Genomic DNA, 23252 nt, shown 5'->3' with positions numbered 1-23252 from the left:
GACAAAAGATTTCATCCCTTTGTAATTAAGCAGTGCAGCCCAGGGTGTCATATGGTTTTTATTGGGGCATTCTGGGAAAAATCATTTCGCACCTTGTTTTCTCATCATGCCCTTTATTGTTGTATAAAAGGAGGGATAAAAGAGAGAGAGGAGATTTTTAAAAAGGAAAGAAAATAAAATCTGAATTTCTATATGGAAATGACTGGGTATTGATTTAGGAGACAGAGGTGGGAAGGGGAGGGCGCAGCACAGGGGGTAATCATAGACTTTCTCAGACAGAAAACAGTAAGAGGAAATAAAAAGATTAAATTAGAATACAGAGAATTTTCACAAATGTTATCGTTTCCTCCTGGTGTCTCAGTTTCCACCTGTGCTCTACTTTAAACTCATTAAAGGAATGAGAGAGGGAGGGAGAGAGAGAGAGGGAGGGAGGGAGTGCACAGAGTTACGGGTTAGGGACAAGAACGCTGTTCAACTTCTCAAGGACAGTGATAGTTTATAGCCTTCACATTCCCTCATAACAAAGTGATGCCTGGAATAAGGAACACTGTGTAGAAACAGGATTGTCCCTCACTCCCCATAAGCGCCACCCTCTTGCCATCATCACCAGTCACCCCCACCTCACCCTTTTTTGTTTATGTGGCAAACTTAGGGGTCAAACTTTCTGAGGTGAGTGTTTCTTTTACTAGTCACAGCTGGTGAAAGCGCGATAGAGAGGGATTGGGTCTTTGTTCAAAATAAGTGGTTTCACACATTTGTATTTTATAAAGCACTTTTCAATCGCTGGGTGATTTACGGAGCTGTGCTATCCTGTTGGAGGGCCTCTCTCTCTCTCTCTCTCTCTCTCTGTTCCCTGTGAGCACAGATCAGAAATACAGACAGCAGAGGAAGTCTTCACCACAGCCTCTCAGCTCCTCTCCTCTCAGCTCCCTCCCAGATCCCAGGACCGTTTCCAAATCACTGAGAACTATTCCTCATCTCCTTCCTCACCAGTCCCCGTGCCAGGCCCACAAACCCCACTTTATAACGCCACCACATTCAATCAACACTAGACCTAAAATGAGGGCCCGCTGAATGATTCAAACGTGAATCCTTCTTTCAAATGGCCTATCTCTGTCACTACTTAGGAATGTCCTTAATTTATGCTTGTACGGTTGGAATGGTCTTGTTGGAGTAATTAGAACCATAAGGACTCTGTGCTACTGTATAAATGGGGTCTCTTGGAGCCAGTACGGTTACGTGCCATGAGAGTCGATTGCTAAATCTGGTTTGCAAATTATTATTCAAATCATCAATATATTAATTTAAGCAACTGAACGGAGAGTCTAGTTTAATGAGTTATGTGAACCAGGCTTTATTAAATATTTGTTTATGTTACACGGGAGAGTAGTGTATATTAGTTCTTGCAGTGGCGTGTCCCAATGGGCCCAGATCTCCATGAACACAATCCCTGCTTTTGTTCTCTCCACTGTTCCTCTGATGCACCTCCTGTGTCTCCAGACTGCTCTTCCCAACATCATTTCACAGATGAGTTATGAGAGCACCGGTCTGTGTTGTAGATGATTCCCTCCATATTGCCAGCTAATATCCCCCTCCTTTAAGTCAGGATCCAGTTACTGGCCTCCATGGTCCCTGCAGGAACGGCCTTTGTTCCTGAATGGCTGGGAACAGGAACCTCTCGCTCTACACTAGATGTTTTTCCTTCTTTATGAAAAATAAATGTAGCTCCTTTTTATTCTTCTTAGACAAATCTGACGGGGTTTCTTCTCAGTTCTTCCATTTCATAGTGCTGCAATAGGCACCTTTGAACTTTCGAAAAGATGAAATGTTAGGATGACGGAAGTTTATGGGATCAAAACAGAATATCAGATTGAATCAAATCGGGATTCTAGGAGTGACAAGACAAATTATTACAAATCCCTCAGTACATGAAACAACCCTCCAAAAATCTGATCGTTCTCAGGACCTGCTGTCTGTACAGTGATTTCCTGCCTGAGAGTGGGTTTTAACACACCTCGTCTCTTTCACTCCAAATGGGGCTTATCATTCAATTTTCCTCCATTTCCGGCTATTTCTGGCCTCATTTTCAGTTTGCTCTATCATGGTGGACTCACTGACACAGAACAGGTTGGAACAATTTGTGACATCCCTCTAGAATCACCTTTGATCATTGGCATTCTTTGATTGGTCATTTTATGTGTGTTGGTAGAGTGGGCTGTAACACCATTAGGTGATATTATATATACTGTAGGCTGCATGGCCTCAGAGGCCACTTATATACACAGCATATTACACATGTAGAGTAAATGACAATGGAAATATGGCGTGTCTGAGTTTTTAAGTTCATTTGGAGGATATACCAGTAAATTCTAGGGATAGATTACTGTAGATTACTACCTGTAAATCGTGCCGTTTGGTGTGAGAGCCGCCCTGCCCGTACATCTGGAGGGCCGTTTAGTGCCTTTCAAAGAAGAGCCCCAGCAACAGAGTATTCCCCGTATTCAACTTAACTTTTAAATCATTAAACATGATGAAGCCATCTCCGCAAAGTCAGGTGTTTATATACGAAAATCAAACACCATCTGCCATCTCTGATCAGAGGCAACAGCCTTCAGGCTGGGGTTACGAAGGCACAACAGGAAAAGCCATTAACTGCCAATCACTGTATCGATCGACAAGCCAGTCCACCACTACCATCACCCCCCCCCCCCCCCCCCCCCACACTCACAGACTCACACATATAAGCACTTACTGTATACAAACACACACTCAGTCACATAACAAACTTCCCCCATACTGCCTGGTTGGTTAGACCAGTCTGAAATGTGGAGGTTAGGCTACTCATCAGAGGAAAGTACAGTCCTTTGCCTGCCTCTCTCTCCTCTCTCTTGCTCTCTGTTTAAGCGTTACCCTTTGAATGATCTAAAGATCATCTAGCTGCTACCTGGCACGTAAGAAGAAGGTTGTCTCTTTACCTTGGCTCTGTTGTCTATGTTGTCTGAAGAACAGTCATGCGGCTTAAGATATTTTCAATTTAAAACACAACCCTGCGTTCTCTCTATCTAAAAATCACCCCAAAGCAACTCTGCCACCATGTCTAAGTGAGCGCAGACACTCCACCACTCATCCGTTTCCCTCAACATTTTTGGAGCCCGACATCAGATAAAAAGGGAAAACTAATAGTCAGCCAAGGACAAAAGAGGGGAAAAAGGGAGGATTGATTTTTTCCTCCATTTCCAATGGTGTCGTTGGGACTAAGGGTCATTAGAAGAATATTTACCTACTTCCCAGCTTAATAGAGATGCTGTGTATCAGGGAGTGATCGGGAGCAGAGGTCAGGGCTGGGGGGAGCAATTAAAGTGTATGGATCCAGGAGCCCAGGGCCCGTCCCATTGTGTGTGCTGCAGGCACCAACTGATAGGTGAGCTGATAGCAAGAGAAAGGCAATGCATATTGAACATGGCTTTATAAATGTATTGAGCCAAATGAACTGGAGCTGCACTAAGGAGAGATGCATGCACACACTGTATTTACTAGGAGTCCACATAATGCACTCATTCAGTGTTTTCCACCGTTTATTGTTATTTTTGCTTACCAACGTCAGTACTCTTAAGATTTCAAAGTGGCCCGAATATCTAAGCAATGTTCTTTCTTATTTATTTCCTCGTATCTCTTTCTCGCTCCCATTTGAGTGGTCTTCCCTCTGGCCATACAATAGCCAAATCCAGGCATCAGGCATGATAAATGTGGCCCGGGGCCTATGCCCTCGCTCTGCCTCTGTAGTGGCCTCATCGACACATCAGCCTGGGAGGGAGAGAGAGAATGAGAGAGAGGGAGGGAGGGAGGGAAAGAGGGAGGGCGAGATACAAACCAGACTAGCCATTTTCCTCGTCCTGCTCATAAATATTTGTGTGGCTGATTTATAAACAGTGGAGCGAGAGACAAGATCAAAGTGAACTGTAACGGTTATGTAAAACTAGGGCTTTTCACGACACTGCCCTACAACACACCATGCTTATACCTATTAAAGACAAAGCCATATATCACACGCCTTATTGGCAAGACTATTGAGTGGCCCCGTGCAGTTTAAAGCTTGGTGAGGCCCCTGCTATGACTCTAGGTCTCACAGCGCTAGACTGTAAGCTGCTCACACTACTAAAAGGCTATAGGTACAGTGGGGCAAAAAAGTATTTAGTCAGCCACCAATTGTGCAAGTTCTCCCACTTAAAAAGATGAGAGAGGCCTGTGATTTTCATCATAGGTACACTTCAACTATGACAGACAAAATGAGGGAAAAAAATCCAGAAAATCACATTGTAGGATTTTTAATGAATTTATTTGCAAATTATGGTGGAAAATAAGTATTTGGTCACCTACAAACAAGCAAGATTTCTGGCTCTCACAGACCTGTAACTTCTTCTTTAAGAGGCTCATCTGTCCTCCACTCGTTACATGTATTAATGGCACCTGTTTGAACTTGTTATCAGTATAAAAGACACCTATCCACAACCTCAAACAGTCACACTCCAAACTCCACTATGGCCAAGACCAAAGAGCTGTCAAAGGACACCACAAAAACAATATTGTAGACCTGCACCAGGCTGGGAAGACTGAATCTGCAATAGGTAAGCAGCTTGGTTTGAAGAAATCAACTGTGGGAGCAATTATTAGGAAATGGAAGACATACAAGACCACTGATAATCTCCCTCGATCTGGGGCTCCACGCAAGATCTCACCCCGTGGGGTCAAAATTACCACAAGAACGGTGAGCAAAAATCCCAGAACCACACGGGGGGACCTACTGAATGACTTGCAGAGAGCTGGGACCAAAGTAACAAAGCCTACCATCAGTAACACACTACGCCGCCAGGGACTCAAATCCTGCAGTGTCAGACGTGTCCCCCTGCTTAAGCCAGTACATGTCCAGGCCCGTCTGAAGTTTGCTAGAGAGCATTTGGATGATCCAGAAGAAGATTGGGAGAATGTCATATGGTCAGATGAAATCAAAATATAACTTTTTGGTAAAAACTCAACTTGTCGTGTTTGGAGGACAAAGAATGCTGAGTTGCATCCAAAGAACACCATACCTACTGTGAAGCATGGGGGTGGAAACATCATGCTTTGGGGCTGTTTTTCTGCAAAGGGACCAGGACGACTGATCCGTGTAAAGGAAAGAATGAATGGGGCCATGTATCGTGAGATTTTGAGTGAAAACCTCCTTCCATCAGCAAGGGCATTGAAGATGAAACGTGGCTGGGTCTTTCAGCATGACAATGATCCCAAACACACCGCCCGGGCAACGAAGGAGTGGCTTCGTAAGAAGCATTTCAAGGTCCTGGAGTGGCCTAGCCAGTCTCCAGATCTCAACCCCATAGAAAATCTTTGGAGGGAGTTGAAAGTCCATGTTGCCCAGCAACAACCCCAAAACATCATTGATCTAGAGGAGATCTGCATGGAGGAATGGGCCAAAATGCCAGCAACAGTGTGTGAAAACCTCGTGAAGACTTACAGAAAACGTTTGACCTCTGTCATTGCCAACAAAGGGTATATAACAAAGTATTGAGATAAACTTTTGTTATTGACCAATTACTTATTTTCCACCATAATTTGCAAATAAATTCATAAAAAATCCTACAATGTGATTTTCTGGATTTTTTTTTCTCATTTTGTCTGTCATAGTTGAAGTGTACCTATGATGAAAATTACAGTCCTCATCTTTTTAAGTGGGAGAACTTGCACAATTGGTGGCTGACTAAACACTTTTTTGCCCCACTGTATGTGCTATTGCTAGCACTCTCCTGCACTCAGCCTGTAAACTCTGTCTGAGTTCAGTCGGACGTTTGATATTTTGTAAATGTCTGTAGCCAGTAAATTATATGCTGCCGTGTAATACAGCAGTTTAACAAGAGGAGTCAGTGTGTCCTATGGAAGAGGGGAGTAGACAGCTGCACAGGCTGGTTCAGGCAGCCAGCCGGTCAGCCAACACAAAGGCCATGCCATCTCCAGAAGAGGGAGGATGGGTGGGGGGAAAGGGGAGGGGTCAGCTCTGTCATGGGACAGCTTTATGGGTCCAAGCCTGGACAGAGAGAGAGAGAGAGGGCTTGAGATCTGCAGTATCAATACACAGCAACACCCCCTAGGCCCACTGTGCAGGGAGAAGAGTGGAGTAGGGCAGACATTCCACACCTACAGACAGTGTTTACCTCCCTTTTCCTTGGCCTTACTCGGCCCCCCTGGGAGTGAGGGAGTGTGGGGGTATGAGAGGAGAGGCACTGCTCTCTCTCTGCTGACCCCGGCCCTCTCCCAGAATAATAACACCAGAGACTGGCAGATGCAGGGAGGGCCATGGGGACGCCTGCTAGTTGACCTCTGTGGGAGGGAGAGCAGGGTGGGTAATGGGAGAGAAAGAAAGTCTTTCTCAACGGAGATTCCCCCCTTTGTCCTAAAAATAGCTGAATAAACAGGGGACCCATCACCAGGACATGTGCCCAGGCAGCCAGGCAGGGTGACAGTGGTGGTGATGGGGATAGGCTTCATGGGGAGGGTGACTGCTAAACAGCCTGTCTGTCTGAGGACATCTGGCCCCCTGGCGCACAGGGAACATGGTGACACTGTTTTCACTGCACACTTCACCTTATCCCTTACATAACACACAGCCAGCCAGCCAGCTAGCCTCTATCTCTCTCTGTCTCGCTCATGTGTGAACACTCACTCACAGACAGAATAGCTCTGCCCATGTTATTTACCCACTGGGCTTTGTCTGTGTATTATAGCAGCTACTATGACGTGAGAGGGTTTTTTACTGTATGTGTGTGTTTGGTTGTATAACTGTTTACTACCAACAGTTGAAACTGGAGGAACCAGTTATTTTAGTGGAAACCTCCAAGCGAGGACATGTTTGATAGGAAAACCACAGCAGCGCTGGTGTGGACATGGAGGACAGAGCCCGTGAGTGAATATTATATTATAGTTACGCCTTGTATTTATGCAGAAGATTGAGGGTATTGCAGGGTGAGTCTGCCCAGGTAGGCCAGTGTTCTCTGTTCTGCATAGGGGTGTGTGCGTGTGTGAACAGTATGCGCGTGCGTGTGTGTGTGTGTGTGTGTGTGTGTGTGTGTGTGTGTGTGTGTGTGTGTGTGAGAGAGAGAGAGAGAGAGAATGGAAAGCAGACAGCTTCTCCCCAGTGTGTCTGACTCCAGCATGGTGAGAGTTGAGTTCAAAGCCCTGCTGGAACATCACAGGGCTGAAGCTGAATGAGGCTGAGTGAGGCAGAGTGAGTCAGACGAGCCAGCCCGTGGTCTGGGAAGGGTTACTGAATTATTACTGATGGTTTCAGGGTAACTGTCTGACCGCAGGTCTGGCGAATATTAATCATTTATTTGATTGTCTGCATGTGCTGATTAATCAATCTGAGGGAGATCTGCAGGATTAACTAGCCCATTATTCCTTTGTAAGAAGATTTTAAAAGACTTTAAAATATCATGTTCCATTTATCATTTATTTTTAGTCCCCTGCTGATGAGGGAGAAATAAAAACTGAGGTGAGATTGGGCAGAACAGCAACAGAGGGGAAGTGCTGGGGGAAGAGGGGTATGGGAAAGAGAGAGGGGAGGGGAAAGAGAAAGGGAAAGGGAAAGAGAGAGGGGAGGGGAAAGAGAGAGGGGAGGGGAAGTGCTGGGGAAAGAGAGAGGGGAGGGGAAAGATAGAGGGGAGGGGAAGTGCTGGGGAAAGAGAGAGGGGAGGGGAAAGAGAGAGGGGAGGGGAAGTGCTGGGGAAAGAGAGAGGGGAGGGGAAAGAGAGAGGGGAGGGGAAGTGCTGGGGAAAGAGAGAGGGGAGGGGAAAGAGAGAGGGGAGGGGAAGTGCTGGGGAAAGAGAGAGGGGAGGGGAAAGAGAGAGGGGAGGGGAAGTGCTGGGGAAAGAGAGAGGGGAGGGGAAAGAGAGAGGGGAGGGGAAGTGCTGGGGGAAGAGGGGGAGGGGAAAGAGAGAGGGGAGGGGAGGGGAAAGAGAGAGGGGAGGGGAAAGAGAAAGGGAAAGGGAGAAAGAGAGAGTGAAAGGGAGAAAGAGAGGGGGAAAGGGAGAAAGAGAGAGGGAAAGGGAGAAAGAGAGAGGGAATGGGAGAAATAGAGTGGGAAAGGGAGAGTTAAAGGGAGAAAGCGAGAGGGAAAGGGAGAAAGCGAGAGGGAAAGGGAGAAAGAGAGAGGGAAAGGGAGAAAGAGAGGGGGAAAGGGAGAAAGAGAGAGGGAAAGGGAGAAAGAGAGAGGGAAAGGGAGAAAGAGAGAGGGAAAGGGAGAAAGAGAGGGGGAAAGGGAGAAAGAGAGAGGGAAAGGGAGAAAGAGAGGGGAGGGGAAAGAGAGAGGGATAGGGAGAAAGAGAGAGGGATAGGGAGAAAGAGATGGGAGGGGAAAGAGAGAGGGATAGGGAGAAAGAGAGATGGAAAGGGAGAAAGAGAGAGAGAAAGGGAGAAAGAGAGGGGAGGGGAAAGAGAGAGGGATAGGGAGAAAGAGAGGGGAGGGGAAAGAGAGGGATAGGGAGAAAGAGAGGGGAGGGGAAAGAGAGAGGGAGAGGGAGAAAGAGAGAGGGAAAGGGAGAAAGAGAGAGGGAAAGGGAGAAAGAGAGAGGGAAAGGGAGAAAGAGAGAGGGAAAGGGAGAAAGAGAGAGGGAAAGGGAGAGTCAGAGAGGGAAAGGGGCTTTTAGGGACCAGGAGAGGAAAAACGCCAGATTTAACTACGGCAGAAACATACTGTAGAGACCTCAAGAGCCAGTGAGAGGCGGGAGAGAGAGAGAAAGGGAGGAGAAACAACAGGACCAGGAAGTAGATGGGAAAGTGATTGCTCTCCACCTGGAGCAGACTGTCTGCCTGCCTGTCTGTCTGGGAAAGGGCGGAGTGCTGTTGCAGTGGACTCTTGCCCTGCTCTCTCCTCTAGGTAAACGCAGTTATCTTACTGAGTGTAGCTTAATCCAACAATGGCAGAATTCCTGGGTGCAGCCCCACCTACACCATATCCATGCTATAAATTCTCAATCTGCCGACTGTTTGTGTTATGTCATGTAATTCCTTTGATTCCGACATACCTCTGTTTGTAAATACAAGAGGCACTCAAAGGGCTGTGGTTACTTTACAAGTATGGCGCCCCCGGCGCTTTGGTGGAGAATAGTGGGAGGGAGAGACAGAGAAAGGGATAGGGAGAGGTGGTTAGAAACTGTATATACTTCCCGTGGCTCCTCTGTCAGGCCCACTCCCTCCAGCTTCTGGTTGCACGGTGGCTCCTCTGTCAGGCCCACTCCCTCCAGCCTCTGGTTGCACGGTGGCTCCTCTGTCAGGCCCACTCCCTCCAGCTTCTGGTTGCACGGTGGCTCCTCTGTCAGGCCCACTCCCTCCAGCTTCTGGTTGCACGGTGGCTCCTCTGTCAGGCCCACTCCCTCCAGCTTCTGGTTGCACGGTGGCTCCTCTGTCAGGCCCACTCCCTCCAGCTTCTGGTTGCACGGTGGCTCCTCTGCCAGGCCCACTCCCTCCAGCTTCTGGTTGCACGGTGGCTCCTCTGTCAGGCCCACTCCCTCCAGCTTCTGGTTGCACGGTCATGCAGTCAGTCAGGCAGAGAGGCAGGAAGGCAGGCAGGCAGGCAAAGGCCACAGCACAGCAGAGAGGAACGGAGTAAAGCAGGAACAGGGCAGAAAGCTGAGAGGGAGGAGGAGTATGTCCTCACTCATGGCTGACCACGGGCTCCTTAATTATGCGCTTTTTAGCAGGTTTTACCTTTACCACTTTCCTCCCGGGGTTGAGATTAGTGCTCACCATGCTTGATTTACTGCACAATAACTGAACAAGAGGTTTACCTAATCAATAAACAGGAAGGGGAGAAAGTGGTGGCCTTTGAGGTATAGTTTGTGACTTTGTGCACCAGTAAGCAGGGTGTATAGGTGGACAGGGCAGCATGACTGTGATGCCAGCCTGCCCGATGCCTGAGCGGTACGTTGAGCTCACCGCTTAGCTGTGCCTGCTCCTCTAGCATCTCTCCACGCCACAGTCACTGGAGTGGAAAACATTATGGGAGGTCAACAACAAGGAAGGTCAGCAACACATCGCATAATAAGGGCACTCCTCCAAAACATTAATACATTAAAATCACAAGTTGTCCTATAAAAAGGGGCTTAATACGATCTTACAACCTACGTGCGTAATTTACATTACAAAGCTTTCCTGTGCGGTGGGAAGCAGAAGGTTGCTGTGCCCTGTGTTAAATATCCCAAACATTTAATGGGCAGCCAGCTCCAACGACCTCGCTGTGGTTATTTTGGGAATCTCCAATGCCCTGCCAGGCCGGCAGAGGTCTTTCAGCACTAGGCTCCTCTGCTCTGGAAAAGCTTCTGCCAGCGTGACTGAAGCAGTAGGCTGCCTCCAATTAGACCGGGCTGTGTTGGGTTTTTGTGATGACCACCATATCTCAGCTGTAATTATGCTGCGCTGGGAATGATGAGGGTTTAGGTTATTGATCCTCCATTGATCACACTGATCAATGAGCACTTTGTTTGTCTTTTTATGGAAAGTGAGGTTCTAATTTTTTCTATGTCTAATGAGCAGGCTGAGCAGAATGACCCTATAAAGCCAGAATGGCTTTTTGTGTTAGCAGGGCCCTGGTGTATTCAATGATATTATGGGATAGAGGTGTTAGACCTTCACAGAGTACCACTTTTCAACACAAGTGTACACACTCCCGTTGGGCATGGGTTAGAGGCTGCTGTGGGTCTTAGAAATAACTAATTTCAAATTCATGTCTAGTTGGGGGGGCAGAAGAAGTAAGGCTTCAGGGCATGCTTTTTTCATCAGATAGTATCTCTACTGATAGAGAACAGGACTCATTAAATGAACTTTGAATGAGTATCAGGTGATTAGGAAAATAATTTGTTTTTAGTGTATGAAGACGCATACAGTTGGTAACAACATAGTGTTTTTAACACTATAACACCCTTTTTGAATGTCGTATGCTTATCTTAGCTATTAGTAGGTTCTAGTGTGAAGAGGAAGTCTTGGACTGTGATGTGTAGAATAGGTGCAGGGTTGAAGTTCTATCGGCCTCATAGTAGATGTTGGCATGGACCAGTTGGTGGGTGTACGGAGCTGGTAGAAGAACTCTCGACAGTAGTTTCACTCCACCAACAGGGTACTTAAACCTCCATACATAACATCACAGTCCAAGCCTTCCTCTTTACACTAGCACCTTATCTAACTGCTCCGCCCCCATTCATTCATTTGCATTTTAGTAAGGGGACCACTCGACAGCCTTTTTGGTCCTTTTGTCAGCTTGCTGCTGCTAATGAAAGATGTCCCCTTAAGACTGGGTTAAATATTGACTCTGGCTCAGTCCCATCATTGGTGTCTTAATTAGCTCGCCAGTGTAGAGATGTAGCTAGGGTAGGACACTGAAGAGGGGCAGGCTAGGGCAACGCAGAGCGAGCGAAACACTTCCCCTATAGAGGCTTCAAACCCACACTCCAACTACTTCATAGTGAATTTTATATAAAGAAGAACAGGAAAGTAATGAGAGAAAACACACAGCATTACACTCTCACTGCCTTATTGCATAGCCCGAAGCAGCAACCAATTATGTGGTAATGAAATATTTACACAGCCAAACTGGGAATGCCAGAGGTGAAAGCTAGATAATACAAGCCTGGAGGAGATTGTATTCTGTATCGCTCCTCCCGTTACGTCAGCATCTCTCATCTCAGCCAGCCAGGCTGGGTGGAACAGGAGGAGAGAAACGAATGACACCACCAAGCCCAGAGGCTAAAGTATAGGGTCAGAGTTACAGCCCAGCCCTATGGACTCCTCTCCTCCTCTATCTTTTCCCTCTCCTCCTCTCCCCTGACAAGATACACTGGCTCATCTAGGGGCTTCATCTGGGTCATGGTAGCTAGAGAGGTTGGTAGAGAAAAGGAAGGGCAGCCATCTTGGTGACACTGTGACAGACAGTGTGGTGCTGACTGAGAGGTCCAGTTTGACCCCAGGGGTGCAGCGCTGGGTCTGGTGACGCATCTGTCCCATGTCCCAGTCATAAAGGGGTCACAGCAGATCTGAGCGGGGACGACTAGAATGTTTGTTGTCATAGACTAATGGCGTTTTGGTCATGTTCTGGCTCTGAATTAAATGTCCACTGACTGTATTAATCATCACAAGTGCCATTTGTCTGTTCTCCTCACCCCCAAGCACCTATGGTTTCTCTGATCCGTACCCTCCACTACCCCCACCCGCTCCCCATCCACCTAATAAGCAGCCTGTAGCCCACACCTCCAGCCGGCCCACAAGGCCATGCTGCAATTGTTTGGCTGGCAAGTGACAAATGGGGTACTGTGGGTGTCAGGGTCTCTGTCACCTGTGTGGTCGCCAGGCCAGGGCTGCCTCTACCTCTGCCTCCGTAACAGGCAAACCCACAATGAAACCAAGTACTCTCATGTACAGACACAGTAAGTCCGTCATCTGTCTCATTTAGCACCCACACACGTCAGAAACCCTAGACGTCCCTATTCAGCTAGTCAATGCATTGCCATTCAAGAGCACTAGTCCTATTACAATGTTTTGTAATGCATTCCTCAGATTCCCTGCTGACTTGCATGGAAGTCGCAGATATTTCGAAGGATTTCATTTTATACGTGGCTCTAGGCCTCTTTAGTGTAGCGTTTTAGCAGTGTGTTGGAAGTGCCTCTAAGGTTTGTAAAATAAACATTTGCCTCAAGCAGGGAGGAGAATATCATCGCAGAGACTATATCCAAACCCCTCCCTATCCCCCAGCCCAGTGCAGAGTAGACGGCTTTCCATGCTAACCATGGCTGGGCTTTAAGCCTTGCCTACAGGCCAAGTGCTAGCTGGGAGGCTGAGTGGTCTGGGTACATGCTGCTGTCAGAATCCTACAGGGTGCTGTCAGCAGGGTTTGTTTGGGAAGGGGGGCAGATAATGTAAGGGAGGAGGGGGGTTCTGGGTTGTGGCTGCCAAGTGCAGGTGTGGATTTTCCACAGACCTGCTTGTTCTCTCTCTCTTGCGTGAAAACTGACCTGCATGGTGTTTATACTCATAGGAGGTGGCTGGTGAGACAATATCTCATCACTGGATAGAACAGGCATATACCATAACACCACTCCACACCACCCCAGCCTAGACTACTGTACAAGGCCTCAGCTCTGACCAGCTTATTGTTTTCCCTCATCCCAAAGTCCTTATTTCTCATTAGGATAGATATGACATGTGTTAGTAAACCCTTGATACCTCCTGACGTCTAGTCTTTATTCAAAGAGAAGACGAGACAACATCAGGGCCTTTGAAATGCATGTGAACATCTCTGCTGCTTGGGTTTGATGGAGTCTGTCTCCTGTTTGGAGCTGTAATGAGAACCAGAGAAACACATTCTTCCCCAGTCAGTCCTGTCCAAATAATTACCATCACCACTGTCCAAAATGGAGGGTTGTGTTGTTGACGAGGCAGTGGGAGGCAGTAGGTTTCTGGGAAGAGCAGCACAAGGGCAGGCCCAGAGTTGCCCTCCTGATATTCCAGATGGCATGGAGCCGGTGCAGATGTCATTGAGTGGTTGGAACAGCTGTTTGCTTCGTGCCCCCGTGGTGCAACACAGCTGTCGCCTCCTGCAGGCAGAGTTATTGTACTGCAGCGTCGGCTCTGCTCTCTGCTCGGCTCGCCCAGACTAGCATTCATTAAAGCACCAGGAGGCTAAACTGTTAATTAGCTGCTCAGAGAGAAGGGTGACGGCTCGCTATTAATTTATCATACTTTTTTTTCGTATTATTCAGGTGCTTGACATCATTTCCTGCCCGTCTCAGAATCATTTGCAGTGTGTCACAAAAGTAGGGGCCCGTCTCATTAAGAGGGGGGAAATGTGTTTCTCTGGCTGAGATTAGAAGTGGACCTTATGTATGTATGGCCATGCTTATCCAAATATTGTTAATGAGAGGGACCCGGGATGTCGGCGTGGGGCTCCGGTGGGCATAGGCCCAGGCTCGTTATCACCGTGCAGGGCATTGATCTCTCCCCGCTCAGCCTCCTCCTTCTCTCTTAGAGCAGAGTGACTCACTCATGAATTATATGAACACATTGATCAGCTGATTGAGAGCCATTGTTTTGAGCCCAGGGTCAATATTGAAGAAGCGATTATCCAACTCTTGTTTTCGCCCTGTGTATGTGAGAATGTATTATTCGTCTGCTTGTCACTACACCCCACCACCCCTCCTCGCTCCCCAGCCACACAAAGAAACATGCTACCACAGCATACACAATCAACATGGGCCAAATGACTGGCTGCATTGATTGCCTTCTCTCTGCAATTATGTTCCCATTGTTTACTTTCCAGCATCTTACTTATTAAAAAGGAATTCAATAATTATTGCTTTATTTAATGTTAAAGTTAGGCTGAGTGGCTGCCTGAAGCCGAGGCCCAGCCAGCAGCAGTATTGTATTAAGACACTGTGACCCCCCGACTCCCACTGTGCTCCCAGCAGCCTGTGTTTACCTATTGCCCAGCCTGTAGAGAGCTACTGTCATCCATCTTTACCCCGCTGCCCTCCCCGATGACAAAGAGGCCTCCTTTCTCTCTCTCAGACAAATATGCAGCCTGTTGTTTTTTCATTTGTAGCAGTTGATCATCGCCCCACTGGCAGTAGGGAGAGTCACTAATTGTCTGGTGTGCTTTTAGACAAAAGGGGAGAGCCCAGGGTTGGGCAGAGAGGGATTAGGGAGCGAGAGGAGAGAAGAGGAGAGAGGGGAAGGGGAGGGGGACAGGAAGCAGTAGGTATGCAGTTTGGTGCGGATACATGCAGTCCCCCCAGCCACAGCGCAATGTCTGGGCTTGTCGCCGCTCGCAATGGCTAATTCGAACCAGCCGCTGAACTTGGCACCCGCAGCGGCTTCTGTGGTCGTGGCTGCTGTTCCTGCTGCTGCCGGCGGAGTGGGAATCACAGGCAAAGCTGCAATCACTCAGACTCACCGCCGCTCTCCCTATCTTCTCTCTGCTAAACAGCCTACCTTCCTTCCAGGTGAATCCCAGAGCCCCTCTTTACAAGACCCCAGCCTCCTGCACCCCACACAACCTGCCAAGTCACACACACACACACACACACAACCCCAGGGCTACCTGTGCCAGCACACGGCTCAGTCACTCACACACCGAGATATAAGACAGGAGTGGTGTTTTATTCTACACCCGGCTCAGAGTGGGTTTTTCAGACCATCTTCTTTGTGTCTTTTCACAGTAAATACAATGACTTCGTTGGATGTAATTGCTGCCATGACATCAGTGTGTGTGAATAACATAGGTGCTACTTGACATTATTCATCAACATGCCTTGTGCCTGGAACCAGCTCATAATTTTGCCCCTCGGTCAATGGTGAAACCGTGGCGCTATGATATCACCGGATATGGTATCCTCATTGATATGGTAAAGAGTATGGATCAGGTTTAAATGACAGCACACTGTGGCCTGTAGGTTCTGTGTCCTGTAGGTTATGTGTCCTCTCCCTGTCTCTGTCCCATGTTCACCTCCTGTCACCAGCGCTCACACACACACACAAACACACTCAGTGCCGTCCGGAAAGCGTCCAGCTTTACCTTTAAGTGCTGAGAATCACTGGGATAATTACAAAGCAATACACAGCCAGACACTCACTGGCTCGTTCACACAGGGAATTTGGCAGCCCTCGCTGAATTGATAGCCATTTAGCCCGTGGATAGTCATCTGTTTTAATGCATTAATTTTGTATTAACAGCACTGCCAAATGTAATGGTGGAAATTGGGGTATGATCATAATGGAGAGTGTGTGCGTGCCTGTCTCTCTCTCTGTGTGTGTGTGTGTGTGTGTGTGTGTGTGTGTGTGTGTGTGTGTGTGTGTGTGTGTGTGTGTGTGTGTGTGTGTGCGCACCTTAATTTCCACGTGTGTGTTTATGTGTGTGCATGTATTATACTGCTCCATTGGGGACCATTCTGTGGAATTACCGGCTTGTGTTGGCACTCTAGCTGCCTTCCACCCTTCCAGTAATACCCACGTCCATGTGACGTTGGCTCTCCTCTCTTCTCCTCTCCCAGCTACTGTTTTGGTTAAAGGTGTATTTTTACATCCCATTGAAGTGGATGGAAATGCAGGTGTATGCAGCACTCTGGGTGGGTGTTGTAACTGATCTGTCCTTATATTGCCCACTGAGAGGCCAGGGTGCAGTGTTAAGTTGCCAGAGAGATGATGTGGTGGCGCCCACACCGCCCCAGTCCCTCTCTACCTGTATGAGCACAGAGCCCTGCTTCAACCTCCACAGAGAGAGGAGGTAGAGTACAGAGGCCTGGCTACAGAACAGCACACACATTCTGCCTCCCTCGCCCCATCCTTCTCCAGCACTCCATGCTCCCATTATCTTATCCATGCTCGGCTAAAACTCCTGTCTCCTGTACGGCTGTCGTAAATTCCCAGCCAATTAAATGGAACTGAAGAGAAATTGAAGCCATGCGGCCTGTTGAGGAGGGGCTGACAGCCGTCCTCCAGCCTCCACCCAGCTCTGTAGCTCAGCTCCTCTCAGGGCCTCAGTGGGGTGCTTGGTGCTCAGGGGCCCCGGTGCAGGGCAGCCCAGGCAGCCTCCTCTCCTCTCCTTTGGAACGGCCAGGCCAGCTCCTCCCAGCATTCTCTCCCAACATGACTTTTTAATTAAACCGCTGAATTCCTGCACTCCAGTTGGAGGTGATTTATCAGCTAGGGGCTTCATTGCAGGATCATAGGAAACAGACACAGGCCCTGTCTAATGCATTACTGTGTTTCACATCCAACGTTTGTGTGTACGTGTGTGTGTGCTCCTAGATAGCATCACTAGACTCTCTCACATCTATAATGTTGATCCCGTGTGTTTGTGAGCGTGCGCATGCATGGGGGTGTTTCAGAGAGCCCCTGTTCCCATGGGTATTGTTTAATCCCGTCTCTCATATAGAGCTCCCACCTACAACTGGTCAGATGGACCAGTCTGGGGAGGGGGGTGCACTGCTGTGTTGGCCCTGTACTGATCAGGCCCCATATCAACAGTCCTCCATCACCCCCACACTCTGTTTGGTACGGCCCGGTGCTGAGTACGTGTGGTTGTTAACACACTTACAGGTGTCTGTGGTCTGTAAGAGGTGGTGATACAGAGGGGATGAGGTCTGGTTTGGACTGAGTCGGGCCCTGCCTACAGCCCAGTCAGTTTGAGGTGATATACAGCCTGTTCTAGGCCAGGCAGTCTCAGGTTCACTCCTGCATAAATCCTGCTTTTTTTATGGGAAGCTGTAAAACTCCCAGGATTTTTTTTCTACCTCTTGAAACCAACTTTGAAGTTTAGGTCAGGTGTCGTCTGTTTTTTTTTTGTGTGAACTCACTGTCCTTTTTTGCAGCCTTGAGTCGTAATGTGGTAAGAAGTCCCTCTCGCTCCATTTGTTTTGTTCGACATCTGCTATGACTTTAAAACAGTGTGCCATTTCTCAGCTCAGCAATCACACAATGGATTTGGTGTTATCTACGAGTAAATCTGTCTGTCAGATTTCTCTGTACCTGAGCTCTGATGCAATATGTGGGAACGGAAAAGAAGGGGGGTGGGGGGGGAGAGGGGGAGAAATGAGGGATACAGCTCGCACCAGCAGAATATCCAGCAGCACCTATTCAATGACATCATGGAGGGCTTCAAACGAGGCGAGGAGGGAGAGCACAGAGAGAGAGACAGACCCTTTTAGAATCACCTAATAATTCTATTACACAGAGCTGTGGGGCTTGCAAAAAATAAAAACTCCCTTCCTTTTCCTGGAAGCAGTGTCCTAATGTACGTTTAGGTGTAGAAGTGAGAAATATAAAACCAGGGAGAATGGAATACAATTGCCCAGAAAAGCCCATAGCGATATTACAATATTACCAGAAAATTAAACATTAGAAGAAAATATGGGAGCATTTCTGGGAACATAATATTGTTATTTTTTCTCAGCCCAGGCTGTCAACACCTGATTCAGATGTAATGTGGTTAAAAATCTAATGTTTCCATTGCTTTTGCATTTCCCAGCCATCTAAACATGTTGCCTCAATGCAGGGCAAGCCGGTTCAGGCTCCTCTTAATTAATCAATTCGTTTTTCCCGACCTTTGTCTAAGTGTGGGGGGTGGCCTGTATGGGAGATTAAGAGAGTCGTGGTGGGAGGCAGATACAGGATAACAGACATTTTTTCCTCTCTCTCAGTATGAAGCCACACATTCAAAATGAAGCCTGTTTCAAATAAAACGATACTGAAATGTAGCAATCTTTCTTATAATCTGCTTGTGCTTGCATTGTGTATCCAAGTTATTTTTATCATAGCCTTTTCAGTGTTCACATGATATGACGAATTGCAGTAGCAATAGTCTTGGATAGGATTAATAATTACCTATCAAATTGTATCTCCACTAAGCTCCAATTGCCTTATTTTTGTTGCATATACATGCAATTCTCAAAAGCTTTTAAAGCCATGCATGGAAAACCCGGACATTGTTACAAATAAAATCAACATTTTTACATGTATTTATTTTCCTGGCAGTTTTTAATGGAGCATTAATGATGGACAGAAAGTACATTTATTTGGATTCATTATCTGATCTAGTCCTCATCTGGCAAATGAAGTGTTTGTTGTTTTCAGCCCATTCACCCACTCAGCCACTGAATCTCAGAAGAGACTAGGCCATGAAGATTAGAATAGAAAGAAACATCTTGTGATGATTGACATTGATTGCAGCCCCAGAAATCCACAGCTAGACTCCAGAGTGGGCCGTATGAACAGAACATGACAGGCGTGAGAACAGTGGCCATACTGAGTCTGGCCCTTCCATTGTAAACATGAAATGATCAGGGCCCTGCTTTATAGGATAATTATCAATACCTCTGCCGATCCCCTAGTCAGGGCCATATTGTGTTGGCATTGTGCCATTGATTGGGCCTTGTAGGGGGTAATTAGTGTGTGGGTCCATGGTGTGGTGTTGGGAGAGATGGTGTCACTGTGCTGTGTGGGGCACGTTGTGTGTCATTATAGGGTGTGTGTTGGGTGTGGGGTACAGTGGAGTTGGAGTGTCAGTGTGGGGCACTTAGAGGAAATGTTGGGGTTGATAGGTCAATACTGTGGAGTCTCTGTCCCCTGAAGGTCACTGCCCTGTTGAGGAATGTTCTAGTTAGTTTCAGAATGTGGTGTGTGTGTGCCCCCCCTCTCTCTCCGCGTTCCCTCTCTTTCCCTGGTGCTTGCTGTGATAGGGAGGATTTGACTGGCCCTGATCAATATTTAGCATCCCATGCATGAAAAGGCAGATGTTTGGAGTTTCCTTCTCAGAGACGAGAGGCTTCCCTTGAGTGAAAGGGATCAATGCTCCCTTCCGTCTGCCAGGTCTGTGGTCCTGCGGTCCTCTGAGGGGTGCGTGATGTGTGTCTCTCGACCCCGCGCCTGGGCCCCTGAGACCAGCCCGGCTCCCACCCCTCTCTTCTCCTGTCCTGTTAGTCCATAGACAGATACAGCCAGACACAGAGAGAGATACAGGGCTCAGTCCAAACAGAACAGTGTGGAAGAGGGCTGGGTGTTAAACAACAGGGCTGTGATTGGTAATTGATTTGTTCATTTGCGAACTGTGTGAGTGAAAGTGAGTCAGTGGTGCCTGGCTAGCTGTCTGCCGTCAGTTAAAAGCCCTTTCTCTCCCTCTCCTCTCTCTTTGTCTCTCTCTCTCTATCTCTCTCTCTCTCTCTCTCTCTCGCTCTCCTCCCATAGCACCTGCAGCATCAGGAGAACGCGGTGGAGGGAGATGCCTGCTACTACCACTGTGTGCTGTGTAACTACTCCACCAAGGCCAAGCTCAACCTGGTCCAGCATGTGCGCTCCATGAAGCACCAGCGCAGCGAGAGCCTGAGGAAGCTCCAACTCCTGCAGAAGGGCCTGCCTGAGGATGAGGAGGAGCTCAGCTCCATATTCACCATCCGCAAGTGTCCGTCTGCTGATACAGGTAAGATATAGAGCAGGAGGACTTACTCTCCACTATATTCTACAATGGGAGGACTTACTCTCTACTATATTCTATAATGGGAGGACTTACTCTCCACTATATTCTACAATGGGAGGACTTACTCTCGACTATATTTTACAATGGGAGGACTTACTCTTCACTATATTCTACAATGGGAGGACTTACTCTCCACTATATTTTACAATGGGAGGACTTACTCTCCACTATATTTTACAATGGGAGGACTTACTCTCTACTATATTTTACAATGGGAGGACTTACTCTCCACTATATTCTACAATGGGAGGACTTACTCTCTACTATATTCTACAATGGGAGGACTTACTCTCTACTATATTCTATAATGGGAGGACTTACTCTCTACTATATTTTACAATGGGAGGACTTACTCTCTACTATATTCTACAATGGGAGGACTTACTCTCCACTATATTTTACAATGGGAGGACTTACTCTCTACTATATTTTACAATGGGAGGACTTACTCTCTACTATATTTTACAATGGGAGGACTTACTCTCTACTATATTCTACAATGGGAGGACTTACTCTCCACTATATTTTACAATGGGAGGACTTACTCTCTACTATATTTTACAATGGGAGGACTTACTCTCTACTATATTTTACAATGGGAGGACTTACTCTCTACTATATTCTACAATGGGAGGACTTACTCTCTACTATATTTTACAATGGGAGGACTTACTCTCTACTATATTTTACAATGGGAGGACTTACTCTCTACTATATTCTACAATGGGAGGACTTACTCTCCACTATATTTTACAATGGGAGGACTTACTCTCTACTATATTTTACAATGGGAGGACTTACTCTCTACTATATTTTACAATGGGAGGACTTACTCTCTACTATATTCTACAATGGGAGGACTTACTCTCCACTATATTTTACAATGGGAGGACTTACTCTCTACTATATTTTACAATGGGAGGACTTACTCTCTACTATATTTTACAATGGGAGGACTTACTCTCTACTATATTCTACAATGGGAGGACTTACTCTCTACTATATTTTACAATGGGAGGACTTACTCTCTACTATATTTTACAATGGGAGGACTTACTCTCTACTATATTCTACAATGGGAGGACTTACTCTCCACTATATTTTACAATGGGAGGACTTACTCTCTACTATATTTTACAATGGGAGGACTTACTCTCTACTATATTTTACAATGGGAGGACTTACTCTCTACTATATTCTATAATGGGAGGACTTACTCTCTACTATATTCTACAATGGGAGGACTTACTCTCTACTATATTCTATAATGGGAGGACTTACTCTCTACTATATTTTACAATGGCAGGACTTACTCTCTACTATATTCTATAATGGGAGGACTTACTCTCTACTATATTCTATAATGGGAGGACTTACTCTCTACTATATTTTACAATGGCAGGACTTACTCTCTACTAAATTCTATAATGGGAGGACTTACTCTCTACTATATTCTATAATGGGAGGACTTACTCTCTTCTATATTTTACAATGGCAGGACTTACTCTCTACTATATTCTACAATGGGAGGACTTACTCTCTACTATATTCTATAATGGGAGGACTTACTCTCTACTATATTCTACAATGGGAGGACTTACTCTCTACTATATTTTACAATGGGAGGACTTACTCTCCACTATATTTTACAATGGGAGGACTTACTCTCTACTATATTCTATAATGGGAGGACTTACTCTCTACTATATTTTACAATGGGAGGACTTACTCTCTACTATATTCTATAGTGGGAGGACTTACTCTCTACTATATTCTACAATGGGAGGACTTACTCTCTACTATATTCTATAATGGGAGGACTTACTCTCTACTATATTTTACAATGGCAGGACTTACTCTCTACTATATTCTATAATGGGAGGACTTACTCTCTACTATATTCTATAATGGGAGGACTTACTCTCTTCTATATTTTACAATGGCAGGACTTACTCTCTACTATATTCTACAATGGGAGGACTTACTCTCTACTATATTCTATAATGGGAGGACTTACTCTACTATATTCTACAATGGGAGGACTTACTCTCTACTATATTCTACAATGGGAGTACTTACTCTCTACTATATTTTACAATGGGAGGACTTACTCTACTATATTCTACAATGGGAGGACTTACTCTCTACTATATTTTACAATTCGAGGACCTACTCTCTACTATATTCTATAATGGGAGGACTTACTCTCTACTATATTTTACAATGGGAGGACTTACTCTCCACTATATTTTACAATGGGAGGACTTACTCTCTACTATATTCTATAATGGGAGGACTTACTCTCTACTATATTTTACAATGGGAGGACTTACTCTCTACTATATTCTATAGTGGGAGGACTTACTCTCTACTATATTCTACAATGGGAGGACTTACTCTCTACTATATTCTATAATGGGAGGACTTACTCTCTACTATATTTTACAATGGCAGGACTTACTCTCTACTATATTCTATAATGGGAGGACTTACTCTCTACTATATTCTATAATGGGAGGACTTACTCTCTACTATATTTTACAATGGGAGGACTTACTCTCTACTATATTCTATAATGGGAGGACTTACTCTCTACTATATTTTACAATGGGAGGACTTACTCTCCACTATATTTTACAATGGGAGGACTTACTCTCTACTATATTATATAATGGGAGGACTTACTCTCTACTATATTTTACAATGGGAGGACTTACTCTCTACTATATTCTATAATGGGAGGACTTACTCTCTACTATATTCTACAATGGGAGGACTTACTCTCTACTATATTCTATAATGGGAGGACTTACTCTCTACTATATTTTACAATGGGAGGACTTACTCTCCACTATATTTTACAATGGGAGGACTTACTCTCTACTATATTCTATAATGGGAGGACTTACTCTCTACTATATTTTCCAATGGGAGGACTTACTCTCTACTATATTCTATAATGGGAAGACTTACTCTCTACTATATTCTACAATGGGAGGACTTACTCTCTACTATATTCTATAATGGGAGGACTTACTCTCTACTATATTTTACAATGACAGGACTTACTCTCTACTATATTCTATAATGGGAGGTCTTACTCTCTACTATATTCTATAATGGGAGGACTTACTCTCTACTATATTTTACAATGGCAGGACTTACTCTCTACTAAATTCTATAATGGGAGGAC

The 23252-nt window shown here is 46.1% G+C and overlaps 1 protein-coding gene across 1 annotated transcript in view; it reads left to right on the top strand.

Moving 5' to 3' along the window:
* LOC110506519 (zinc finger homeobox protein 3-like) overlaps positions 1 to 23252 on the top strand; it is a 193809-nt gene that overhangs the window by 90496 nt on the left and 80061 nt on the right. The window contains 1 exon segment of the mRNA XM_021586186.2: positions 19771 to 20002. Within this exon segment, the coding sequence (XP_021441861.2) occupies positions 19771 to 20002 (232 nt within the window).

This window comes from Oncorhynchus mykiss, chromosome 26 (genome assembly GCF_013265735.2).
Source record: "Oncorhynchus mykiss isolate Arlee chromosome 26, USDA_OmykA_1.1, whole genome shotgun sequence".
In the NCBI taxonomy this organism is placed as follows: domain Eukaryota; kingdom Metazoa; phylum Chordata; class Actinopteri; order Salmoniformes; family Salmonidae; genus Oncorhynchus; species Oncorhynchus mykiss.
Note: the sequence above shows the minus strand (reverse complement) of the source record. Positions and strands in the feature narration are given on the sequence as shown.